At 36.4% G+C, this 13,244-nt stretch overlaps 1 protein-coding gene across 1 annotated transcript; it reads left to right on the top strand.

Annotated features, from left to right (window-relative positions):
• Window positions 1-957: 957 nt before the first annotated feature.
• LOC125852772 (actin-7) lies at window positions 958-3,575 on the top strand. Its single transcript, XM_049532464.1, has 5 exons — window positions 958-1,127; window positions 1,713-1,782; window positions 1,898-2,291; window positions 2,380-2,993; window positions 3,087-3,575. The coding sequence occupies exons 2-5, from the start codon at window positions 1,723-1,725 to the stop codon at window positions 3,150-3,152; spliced, it is 1,134 nt and encodes a 377-aa protein (XP_049388421.1). The 5' UTR covers window positions 958-1,127; window positions 1,713-1,722; the 3' UTR covers window positions 3,153-3,575.
• The last annotated feature ends 9,669 nt before the right edge of the window (window positions 3,576-13,244 follow it).

Raw genomic sequence — 13,244 nt, 5'->3', positions numbered from 1 at the left:
CATATACCTTTAAATATGTTAATCATGGCAAGAGAGTCTAATTCTATTAAGATGAATATTCTCTGTTCTTAAATATAATGTTGAATACTATCCTGTAGCTGTAATTGGCTCTGCACATATGCTGGTAGAATTTCTTAGTTTCTTTGTCTTAGCAAAATTGTTGAGCTTTTCCTGAATTTTCTCTAGTAGCTCTATTAATATTGCATTTCATCCATCCTAACCCTGACCTCTTTCAATGTATCAATTAATACCTTATCTGGATCTATCATCTTTTAAGTGTTATACCACTTGTGGCCTTCACAAAATTAACCCTACATTAAACTAACCTCTAAACTTATGTTATGTTGCTGATACTGTTTAATCGATGTCACAAAGTGTACTAGATATAATTTTTTTCTGATTGAAAAGTTAGGAAAGTTAGTCCTTTCCTTTTCTGGTATACATGAAGGCATTGAATTTTTTTTTCAAGATAATATTTTTTTTCAATTTCATTTCCTATGAGAAGTCAAATATAATTTTTATAGTTTCTAATAAAATAAAATGTTCCCTTCTCACATTTATAAAAACAATAATTAAACATAACTTTATTTTTAATTTCAATTTCATAAATTTTAAATTAAATAAATGATATTTGAAATTTTTAGCCAAACATAAGTTGAAACTTGAAAATATGAGTTTTTGAGGTAATGATTTTTAAAATTTGTTTGAACATGCATTTACTTGAAAATAAAATAAAATTTTGTGAGAGAAGATCCAAAAAACCTTAAAATTGTTAGGAATTAGATTTTAAAAACTTGAAAATATTCAAAATACTTTCAACAAGATTTTCCTCTTTTATTCCATTCAATGGTGGAGGGCGAATCTGTCAATTTGGTTGCCTGCCTGCCTGCCTTATTGTGCTCACCACCTCTTTTCATTCAAATTCAAAAATACATATAGAATAAAAAAGAAAATTATAAATTCAAAGGCCGTCTCAGCCAGTTTTTACGACTATATATACTACTTGTGTATTGTCTTAAGTCTTAAACTTATTCATCCTCTTCCAGACTGTAGAGAGAGAAAGCAAGTCGGCTACAAGTCATCATCCGTTGCCTTTGCTTTTCAGATCCATCTTCATTTCCTTTTCGGTAATCTAACCTCTCTTCTTCATCAGATCTTGCTTTATTTACTTGCTTGTTTGCTTTCAATTTCTGCTTTGAGATCTGCTCTAGTTCCTTATGTTGAATCGCTGCCTTTTGTTCTCCTGATTACTCTACTGCTCTAATTAGTTAGTAAAACTTGGATTTAGGTGTGATATTCCGTTTGATTTTTCCAGATCTGTTGTTTTAATGGTCAATCTGTCATGAACTTGATCTGCTCTCAATTTTCCTAGATCTACTTTATTTTTACTACTTGCTGTTGCATAGTATCTCTGCATACTCATTTTGGTTACCAGAAAATTTAGCTGAACTTTGACGGATCCATTTTTTTATGCTGCTATACGGAAAAACGAAGCCTGTTTTTATGATGATAAGTGTCCACCGTTGTATTCATTTAACCGAGCTCCAAATTGTCTGGGATTTAGAATTTACTAAATAACAAGTAACAAGTAAAGCGGTATATGACTAGAGACATTTAGTTGAGTTCCGAATTAATCTTCTGATGTTGTTTTATGTGTTGATACCTTCATGTATATATTTACGTCTTACTAAGTGTGCTGATTTTACTTTCAGTTGATTAAAAATGGCCGACGGTGAGGATATTCAGCCCCTTGTTTGTGACAATGGAACTGGAATGGTTAAGGTAGTCCTTGTTCATAGACTATTGTTTTTACAGGAAGCACTTGTCATTTATAACATTTCAATTTAAGCAAACTGCATATTCTTTTTTATGGAATGATTTGTGTTTTGAAATGTAGGCAGGATTTGCTGGTGATGATGCTCCTCGAGCAGTGTTTCCCAGCATTGTGGGTCGTCCCCGACACACTGGTGTTATGGTCGGAATGGGACAGAAGGATGCCTATGTGGGTGATGAAGCTCAATCTAAGAGAGGTATCTTGACCTTGAAATATCCCATTGAACATGGTATAGTCAGCAATTGGGACGATATGGAGAAGATATGGCATCATACTTTTTACAATGAGCTTCGAGTTGCTCCTGAGGAACACCCTGTTCTCCTGACTGAGGCACCCCTTAATCCCAAGGCCAACAGAGAGAAGATGACCCAGATTATGTTCGAGACATTTAATGTTCCTGCTATGTATGTTGCTATCCAGGCTGTGCTTTCCCTGTATGCTAGCGGTCGTACCACTGGTTCGTACTAGGCTTTACTTGATCCAACTGTGTCTGTCCAATGAAATAACTGTGTTTTAATTTTGACTTAATAAATTACTTTTGACAGGTATTGTGTTGGACTCTGGTGATGGTGTGAGTCACACTGTCCCTATCTATGAAGGTTATGCTTTACCACATGCCATTCTTCGTTTGGACCTTGCTGGTCGTGACCTTACTGATAGCTTGATGAAGATCCTCACCGAGAGAGGTTACATGTTCACCACTACTGCTGAACGGGAAATTGTCCGTGATATGAAGGAAAAGCTTGCTTATGTGGCTCTTGACTATGAGCAGGAACTTGAAACCGCTAGGAGCAGTTCCTCCATTGAAAAGAACTATGAGTTGCCAGATGGACAGGTTATTACCATTGGTGCCGAGAGGTTCCGTTGCCCAGAGGTACTCTTCCAACCATCGATGATCGGAATGGAAGCTGCGGGTATCCATGAGACTACCTACAACTCCATCATGAAATGTGATGTAGATATTAGGAAGGACCTCTATGGTAATATTGTTCTCAGTGGTGGCTCCACCATGTTCCCTGGTATTGCTGATCGGATGAGCAAAGAAATCACTGCTTTGGCTCCAAGCAGCATGAAAATTAAGGTTGTTGCACCACCTGAGAGAAAGTACAGTGTCTGGATTGGAGGATCCATTCTTGCATCCCTCAGCACATTCCAGCAGGTGAGCTTTTGTTCTTCTTTGCGTTAATTTTTTTTCCAGTACAAATTACATTAGCTAGTTAGACTGAATATGTGTTACTTTGTGCTTGATCAGATGTGGATCTCAAAGGGCGAGTATGATGAGTCTGGTCCTTCCATTGTCCACAGAAAGTGCTTCTAAGGTGCTGCTATATTTACTTAAAAGTGCGAGTTTCCTGTCTGTTTTCCCGGTTTTGCTATTATGTCGCCAGTCAATTTGGTTTTTGCTGGGATGGAGAAGTTAGGTGGTGGGGGCTATGAATGCAGGGTAACAAACAACAAATTGCAAGTATTATCTCATGTTTCCATTTAATGTGGTTAATGTTCTCTACATACTTGTGAGGTGCCTCATGCATTGCCCTCTTCTGTCTGGCTACACCATCCCTTGGTCGAAGTGTCTTATTTAGGTTGTTTGTAGTTGAAGGAGAGTGATTGTGATGTTTTCTCCTTGTCTTTTCTCTCATTTTCTCCTTTTATCTGATTTTGCTCTTTTGTGGTTCTTTTTTTTTTCTTGGACCCAATAATGTCAATATTTATTGAATGAGAAAATTCCTATATCATATCAGTTTGAGGAAATCATTATTATTTGTGTGGATACAGGACTTCAACTTTGTAGGCGATATTTTGTATTCTATTGTGCTGTTGTGGATGTGGCTTCAGAACTTCACATTTTCTCTTAAATTTGTTTGGCATTTTGCAGCAAAAGTTGAGGCTATAAAAAGCTTCATTGCAGATTACCTTTGGATGAGGGGTCTCCACATTCACATTGCCTGTTACATGTTTGTTTCTTTTCATCCAACTCACAGCATACATACATTTATTGAATTTGACCTTCTATTTTAGGACAAATCTACTGTGGATTGGAGGGATTTTTGAATTGTTTTCTTGCATGAGTTCATTGATGGTATAGTTTTGATTAGGAACGAGTGTTCGGTACTTTGGTTTCGTTATCTTGATTGGATATACTTAATACCGAACTGAAGTTCGTTCGGTTCTGTTCTTCAGTATGTGCATGGTTGGCTGTTTTTAAATTTAAAAAAAGGGCTCTTTTCTGTCTATTTTGAACAATGAGCTATTATTTATTCCCCTCATATTATATAAATTCTATAGTAATATAAGCAACTAGTGATTACTGTCACATATCTACAGCAACAACTAATTAACTAATTCTAATTGTTCAGTTATTTTTTCTCCTTTTTAATCCGGTAGAGCAAGCAGCCTGCTGAACTTAACATCAATTTCTTAGCAATACTGATTTACATACTAAAACAAAACAAAATGAGGGTTAAAACAAGAATGGTATAAGGGTGTGTTCTGCATGGAGGAAGAAAATGTTTTTCAATTTTGGTTTGTCGAAATATATTTGTTCATCCAATCATCCTTAAAAAGATACAATTGCATTTCTAAGTATGGTTTGAGGGCATGCAACCCCGATAGTATAAAGTATGAAGTATAAAGAAACAAGAATTAGATTGCATTAACTGAGTGGTAAACAATAGATAGATCAGTAACAAATGAACAAAGATCATGCCTTGACGGAGATCTCAAACTGTAGAAAATGTAAGCTAAAAAGTCTTAAATTACAAAGAATGACGAAAAGATTATTCATGTCTAAACTCTAGTGTTTTCATAATTCTTGCTCCTGTTGTATGCCATTTGTACTGGTCGACGTAGATGTCAGAAACTCAGAATCTTGCATTACGACTGTTTTGTCTAAAGCTAAACCCATTCGTTCTAATTTTTTTTTAATTATGTGTGAGGCATAACTAGTATTAGTTGTATGAGGACTATTATTAGAGTAAACTTTAGGAATAACGAAGATAATAATTATATTAGACCATATCCAACTCATCTCTATTTTACCCTCTATTCTCGGAGGATAAAATAGAGAATGCCATCTCCAACCCATCTTCATATTACTCTCTATTCTCTATTTATAGAGATGTGAATAGTAGTTTTCCAAATTTTGGAGAACTATTATTCACCTTTCTATTTCACTTTCTGATTATTTTAATATTATTTTTATTATATCATTAATTAAGTTTTTATTATTTTTAATTATTTTTTAATATAATATAACATCTAAAAATATATTATTGACAAGTTACTACTTTCACCCGAATTAATAATTTTTCTAATTTTTTTTTAAAAATTGTTACTTTAAATATGTAACTTAAAATTATTTTAATATTATTTATACTATATAAGACTATTAGTTAAGTCTTTAATATTTGCAATTATTTTCTAAGTAATATAACATCTAAAAACATATTATTGTTAAGTATATTACTTGCATCCCGAATTAACAATTTTTCTAATTTGATTTTTTAAATTTTTTTGCCAACTTTAAATATGTAATTTAAAATTATAAGTATTTTTTAATATAAAGAATGCACAAAATTTACATGATAATTCAAACAATCCACTTTTATGTTATAGTGATAAATTATTAAACTACACTATTTAATGAACATAAAAATACTTGATGCAATAGTTTAAAATTGAATATATAGGGAAGTAAATTAGTATACGAAATAATTGGATACAAGATGAAATTGTTAATTTAAACAATATTTAGCTACACATTAAAAAAAATGCATTAATAGAACATTTATGAGAGCAACTTAATAGTGTTGAAAGTTCAATATTTATGTACAATTTAAAATAAATTTTACGGTGATGCAATATTTATTGTGTAATTGTATTTCATCAATGATTTCACTTTTATTTGAATTGTTCGTTAATATGTATTATACATAATATTGTTGCAATTTATGTTATTTAGAAATTTAGAATAAAATGTAATTTTATTTTAAATGAAGAATTTGAAAAATAAAATTTTATATTACATGAAGATTATATAGATTATAGGGTGATTATTTGAGAAGAAATGATTTATATTATGAAATAAGAAAATAAAAATGAAATAGAAATAATAATAATATAATATTGAAGAGAGAGAAAAAGATTTCTTTTTAGAGAGTAAAATAGAAAATTGGGTTGAGTTGATTGTCTAAAAAAATAGATAACTCTATATTTAGAGAGTAAAATAGAGTATAGGGTTGGAGATGCCCTTAGTGCTTTATAACTACAGTTTTGCTATTTGCGCTCCATAACTATATTTTATTTGCTATGAAGTCCTCTTTTTTGTATAAATCGCGAAATACGTTCTATTTTTATACAATATTATTTTTAAATATATTAGCTAAAAAAGCGCTAATTTCTGTTACTAAAAAGGAAAAAAATTGCATAACTCACGCACATTGCGTTTTAATAGGATTTCTTTCCTACAATGAGATCTTCAGCAAGATGAACTCCATTGTAACTGGGTTCATCAAATCGACTAATCTAGAGCAATACAAACAATAGAGATTAATATGTATTTAATGCCCGAATCAACTTGGAGCTCACCAACAACCGCTGAGTATCATGTGCTTTTATTGGGAGATTTACTAGTTGAGTACCTGTACTTGTAGCACGAAATGCAGTATCCTCAATAAGGGATGTCAATACGAAAGAATGTACTGAATATGTAAGGCATAATACAACCATATGTAAAATGAGAGCTCAAGTGAAACCAAATACAAATAGATAAGGATTAGAGACCTTCTTTGCTTATACTTGTGGAATCGTGTATGTTACATTCTTTTCTTTACTGTTTTGTGTGTTATAATCTTATAAGACATATAATACAAATGACCAGCTGATAAGTGGTAGAAGAGGATGACCCATGCTAGACATTTTAATCCTTGGGATGCTGTTCTCATAATTACACAAATTGGGATTAGCCCATGCTAGGCTTTCGCCCCTGAGCTGCCACCCTTCTATACCAATTGGGATCGACCCATACAAGGCTTTTGCCCCTGGGCTGCCACCCTTCTATACTAATTGGGATTGACCCATGCTAGGATTTTGCCCCTAGGCTGCCACCTTTCTATACCAATTGAGATCGACCCATGCTAGGCTTTCGCCACTGAGCTGCCACCCTTCTATACCAATTTGGATTGACCCATGCTAGACATTTGCCCCTGGGCTGCCACCCATAAATATACAAATTGCTTCACTTAGTTTCTTTAATCGTTGAGATTGTTGTTTGGGTGGTCATAATCATTTTTGAGATTTGGAACTACGAGTAGTAGAAGACACGAGAATAATAACTTCAAGGCAGTAACAATGACATAAGGAGCTATGTAACATCAATGCATTACTTACGAGCTTAAATGACACAATTGACTCTAATTGACTAAGAGAAGAATTCACCAAGCTTGCTGTTGCGAATACCATTTCTACACTAGCACATAAGAAAATAATTACACAATTGTGGAGTAATAAACATATAATGAAGTAATTCGACACACTAGGGAGAAAGGGAAAATATTATTAGCTATATTGGAGATCGTACACTGGCACCATGTTTCCTTTACTAGGAATAGATCTTAGGAAACTCCCTTTGCTGATATTCATCACAATTATCAGATTTCATGCCAAGAAATATGAAATCGAATAGCCTTAAATACCTTGGCTTCCGACCAACGTGACTACAATGATTTAACCTTTCCTTTAAGTGTTACTCTACAATATAAGTACATAATCAAGCTAATATTAGAAGCTCATCTGATCATAGGATTGCAAAACAATAGCTAAAACACATGAAGGGAAGTATGGTTATTCAACCCCCAAATTCTTGGTGTATCATCACACCCTTCTTTTATACTTCACAATAACTCTAGTCAACCATCCTATAAAGCAACCCACTGCCCCACAAAAACAATATGTAAAATAACCCATAAATAGTCACAAAATCAATAACCATTAGAACAACCTCCCAAGTTTACACTCTTCTTTTCCACCTCAATTGATACGATTCTCACAAGAGAAACGATGACAATATGTGGAAATCGAAAAGACAGAAAGTAAAGGATAAAATAATTAGACACACAAAGAGGAGATCAAAGGTAACATATGAGTATATTAAACCCAAAGACCTCAATCGATTAATCCTACAATAGAACCTAACTCTTACGATGACCTCAAGGAAATCAATATCCCAAGCAACCGACGTTTCTAACCAAAAGACAACAAAAACTTACCAAGCTCTCAACACTCAACATGAGTTTTCAGTTTTCAATATCAAAATAATCTAAGTCTAAAATGAACCCTAGCTAGCTATTTATAGGTTTTAAAATAAAAGGCCTAAAAGTGACCCGGAATGACAATGGACGAGCTGGGTCGGGTCGCCAAGTGGGTTGGGCGATGCGCTAACCTGGTTGACGAGCTTCTCTGCGTGATCTTTAGCCATGGTCACGTTCTCGATCATTAGGCGAGCTGAGACTATCAACTAAGACATTGGGCGATGCGCCAAGTGGGCCTTGCTAGCCAAAAGTTCCTTCTTCTGCAATCTTCAAGGCATGAAAGTCCTTGTTTGTCATCAACACCATCTCGAGCACCTCCATCTTCATAAATAACCCTTGCATCCTTTGAAGGTCTTGAGCTTGGATTCTAGTAAATGGGCTTGATGAAATCCGTATTGCATCATTCTTTCCTTCTTGAAAAGAATTTGTCCTCAAATTCGACGGATCATCATCACCAACAGTTGGAAAAAGGGACAAGTTGCACACATTGAAAGTGTTGTGCACTTGATATTCCGGAGGAAGGGAAACCTTGTAGGCATTGTCGTTGAGCCGCTCAATCACTGGAAATGGTCTATCACTTCGCGATATCAACATCGTCTTGTGATGGGTGGGAAAAAGCTCCTTGCGAAAGTTTACCCACACCCAATCACCCGGTTCAAACACGATCATCTTACGACCCTTATTAGCCCTTTTTGCTGCATCTTGGTTCTTCTCTAAGTGCAGCCGTACCTTTTTATGTAGCTTCCGCATGGCTTCAGCTCGCTTACTCCCATTTAGGCTTAACACAACATCTTGAGAAAGAGGAGTGAGATCTAAAGGGGTTAGGGGTTTAAAACCATAAACTATTTCAAATGGAGTCATGCCAATAGTACTATGAATAACTCGATTATATGCAAAATCAACTAAAGACAAATGTTCCTCCCACGAGGCCAACTTTCCCTGCACGACGACACGAAGCATAGAACCCAATGTTCTATTCACAACTTCAGTTTGGCCATCAGTTTGTGGGTGACACGAAGTTGAGAACAACTTTATACCAAGTCTACCCCACAATTCCTTCCAAAAGTTAAGGAATTTTGGATCCCTATCACTTATAATGATTTGAGGAATTCCATGCAATTTAACAACATGCTCAACAAACAAGGACGCTACATTGGTAGTATCATCATAGTTATGACATGGAATGAAATGAGCCATCTTTGAAAATTGATCAACAACGACAAAGATGCTATCTCTACCTCTTTTGGTCCTTGGAAAACCCAAAACTAAGTCCATTGAAATATCAAGCCAAGGTCTTTGAGGGGTGGGGAAGAGAGTGTATAAACCATGGGGAAGGAGGCGTGACTTAGCACGTCGACATTCAACACATTGACCACAAATTAGAACAACATCTTTCTGCATTTTAGGCCAATAAAATTGTTCCTCAAGAATTTCCCTAGTTTTCTCAATACCAAAATGACCCATTAAACCCCCATTGTGTGCCTCCCTCACAAATAGTTCTCTCCAAGAGCTCAGAGGCACACAAAGTCTCTTGCCTTTGAACAAGAACCCATCAAACTTGGAATAGGGAGTAGAAGACCTGTCCTTCATTCACCTTTCCCTCTCCCATTCCTCATAATCTTTGAAGATTTGAGCGAACACGGGATCCTCGGGATACAATGCCTTCAAACATTCAAAGCCAATCAATTTAGAAGACAAAGTATTTATCAAAACATGTTTTCTAGACAAGGCATCGGCCACCACATTTTCCTTTCTTTTTTTGTATTGGATTACATAAGGGAAAGTTTCAAGGAATTCAATCCATTTGGCGTGTCTCTTGTTTAACTTTCCTTGGGCTCGAATATGCTTTAGGGACTCATGGTCAGTCCTAATGACAAATTCTATGGGCCACAAGTAGTGTTGCCAATTACCCAAAGCCCTAATCAAGGCATACAACTCAAGATCATAAGTGGAATAATTCAAAGTAGAACCTTTTAGCTTTTCACTAAAATAAGCAATTGGCTTTTGGTCTTGCATTAAGACGGCTCCAATGCCTACTTTACTAGCATCACATTCCACTTCAAACATTTTATCAAAATCAAGTAATTGCAATAAAGGAGCAGAACTAAGCATGAATTTTAAAGCCTCGAAAGCCTTGGCTTGTTCCTCTCCCCACTTAAAAGGTTTATCTTACAACAAAACCTAAGAAGGAAACTTCATCAACATAAAATGAACACTTATCAAGATTAACATAAAGTTGTTCCTTCCTAAGCACATCAAACACACATCTCAAATGCTCAACATGATCATGCATGGTCTTGCTGTAATTCAAAATATCATCAAAATAGACAACCACAAATTTCTGTCACGCCCCAAACTCAAGGGGCGCAACTGACTCCTAAAGCCAAAACTCAGGCCCGAGCCGACCCTGCTGAACCATTTGCTACTAGCGCATGGCAGTCACATGCAATTAAGAAAACAAACAAGTATATCTCGGCTTAAAACTAAGCCCTCGGCCGGCAAGGCCCCTGTCAACAGATCTACAAAAGAACCAGCTACTCCCAAGAGTTCATATAAAGAAATATCCAACTAGCACAGAAATCCTGATTGGGCCGTCGAGGCCACCATGATATCTATACCAAAACTAAAAACAAGTAAATATCAGTACAATACATCAAACAGGTCATAAGCTTCAGCAAACCAACAACATAGGCCAACATGGCCATAACGTAGCTATAAACCCCACACACTAGTCTGCAAGCCTCTAAGAGTAGTAAAGATTGGTGGGACAGGGCCCCAGCCTACCCATGAGAATATATACAACAAAAGGTAACAAACCTCCCAACTCTGGCAGCTCCGGAGGAAAGGGGCTGACCAATTGGATAAAAGTCAATCCTGCTGATATAGAGGTCTACTCGGTCATCTGTCAGGACCTGCATGCATGAATGCAGCGCTCCCAAGGTAATGGGGCGTCAGTACAAAATAATGTACAGAGTATGAAAGGCAATAGACTATGATGAGGTATCTTGATATACTGGAATAATCTGATAAATAAATTAAGGATAATATAATTGTACTGACCTGCTTCTAAATCTAAATTTATCAAAAATAATAAAACAACAACCTAACCAAGCCCCCATAAGCTCGGTAGGTACAAACAGCACACAAGACCACCTACTCAGGCCCCCATAAGCCCGGAAGGTGCAAATCAGCCTGTATACCCCTATCGGTAGTCCCCTAGCCCCGCATGCAGTCACATAGCCCTCTTAGGCATCAACATAGCTTATGGACAACTCATAGCCCTCTTAGGCAACAACATGGCCCTGTAGGAAACACATAACCTTCTTAGGCGTCAACATATATCCCTGTAGGTAACTCATAGCCCTTCTAGGCATCAATATAGCCCCGTAGGCAACTCATAGCCCTTTTAGGCATCCATATAGCCCTGTAGGTAGAACATAGCCCTGCTAGGCATAGATCACCTTTCTGCAGCTAACAACAATGGCCCAAAGGCAACAATAACAATCCAACAGCTAAAAGTGAGCAATTTAGTTATAGGCAACCTATACAAATAGCCTCTAAGTCGTGTCCCAGATACGAATGTTACTACTGAATAAGAATCCCGATAAGAGAGGATTATACGCACTTGAGCAGCCAACAATCAACAATAATGGCTATAAGTATAACAACGATAACAACTTAATTACATTGCTCCTAAGCTTTAAGGAAACATGCCATAGGAAGAGAATAGCCTTAACATACCTTTTTCGCTAAATTCACGTGGCCTAAAGACTTTAACTCATAACTCCCTCGATGCTACAACAAGGTAGGACCATAATCAACACACAGCATAAAAGATACCATGACAATACAATAAAAGATATGTATTTCCGTCGCAAATTCCTATTTGCTGCTTATAAAAGCTAGAGTCGATGAAAGAAGGGTCTTACCTCGATCTTAGGTTCGTAATTCACCTCAAAACCTTCAAATATACTCAAACCCCTGCTGTCCCAACACTAAAATGTGATATGCTACGCAATCGATAAAACAAATTATACCACGATGATGAGCCCAACGCGTAGAACAACTTTCGTCAAGGACTTATGTCGAGAAAATCTATATTTCACTTGATCCTAAAAATGGGTTTCTATGTTTTCTCTGTATATTTAGCTTAAAATGAAGAAAAAACTCGAAGAAGAAGATATATACAACTTTCCACCGACCTAGGGCCCCACCTCACGTGCCTGCTTGCGCAGTCCGACGAAAATGCGAATATCTCTCTATTCTGAAGTCGTATGAATGAACGGTTTGATGCGTTGGAAACTAGACTCGTAGACCTTCGATTCAATAGTTTGTGGGCCCCATAACTCTTTATAGATTGGGAGAAAACCTCCAAGACATTTGACCCTAATTTCACAGAAATCTTTAAGAAGGAAGTTACGATAACTTCCGCCAACTTTTATTTTGCCACTTACCTAAATTCAAAACTTTAGGTGCAACACTTGAACACTTAAAATAGGCCATACCACATCATTCTTAATTTACTACTCACCCTCCTTGTCTTTCCACGAAGATACGAGTTAATTTAGACGTTTTGAAAAGTCGGGGTGTTACAATTTCCCTATGAAAGGTTTCATCGCATGATTCATGAGACACATAAAAGTACTAGGAGCATTAGTGAGACCAAATGGCATCACCAACCATTCATATAGACCAAACTTGGTGTTGAAGGCGGTTTTCCATTCATCACCAGGGTTCATCCGGATTTGATGATAGCCACTCCTAAGATCAATTTTCGAAAACACACAAAAACCATTCAACTCATCAAACATATCATCTAACTTAGGGATAGGATGAAGATACTTTACCGTTATTTTGGTGATGGCTCGACAATTAACACACATGCGCCATGTTCCGTCTTTCTTTGGAACCAATAGAACTGACACGACACATGGACTCATGCTCTCTCTAACATAGCCTTTGTTGAGGAGTTTCTCAACTTGCCTTTGTAGCTCCTTGGTGTTCTCCGTATTTCTTCGATGAGCCAGCTTGTTTGGCAATTGTGATCTCGACACGAAGTCAATTTGGTGCTCAATTCCCCTAAGAGGGGGCAATCCACTTGG

Source organism: Solanum stenotomum, unplaced genomic scaffold (assembly GCF_019186545.1).
Source record: "Solanum stenotomum isolate F172 unplaced genomic scaffold, ASM1918654v1 scaffold5027, whole genome shotgun sequence".
Taxonomy (NCBI): Eukaryota; Viridiplantae; Streptophyta; class Magnoliopsida; order Solanales; family Solanaceae; genus Solanum; species Solanum stenotomum.
This window is presented reverse-complemented; position numbering and strand designations above follow the sequence as displayed.

Excerpts from the sequence above, each read along its gene's own strand:
- LOC125852772 (XM_049532464.1), top strand. The coding sequence starts at position 1,723 with ATGGCCGACGGTGAGGATATTCAGCCCCTTGTTTGTGACAATGGAACT. Across the intron at positions 1,783-1,897 it reads ATGGAACTGGAATGGTTAAG|GCAGGATTTGCTGGTGATGA; the intron begins GTAGTCCTTGTT and ends TTTGAAATGTAG. Across the intron at positions 2,994-3,086 it reads CCCTCAGCACATTCCAGCAG|ATGTGGATCTCAAAGGGCGA; the intron begins GTGAGCTTTTGT and ends GTGCTTGATCAG.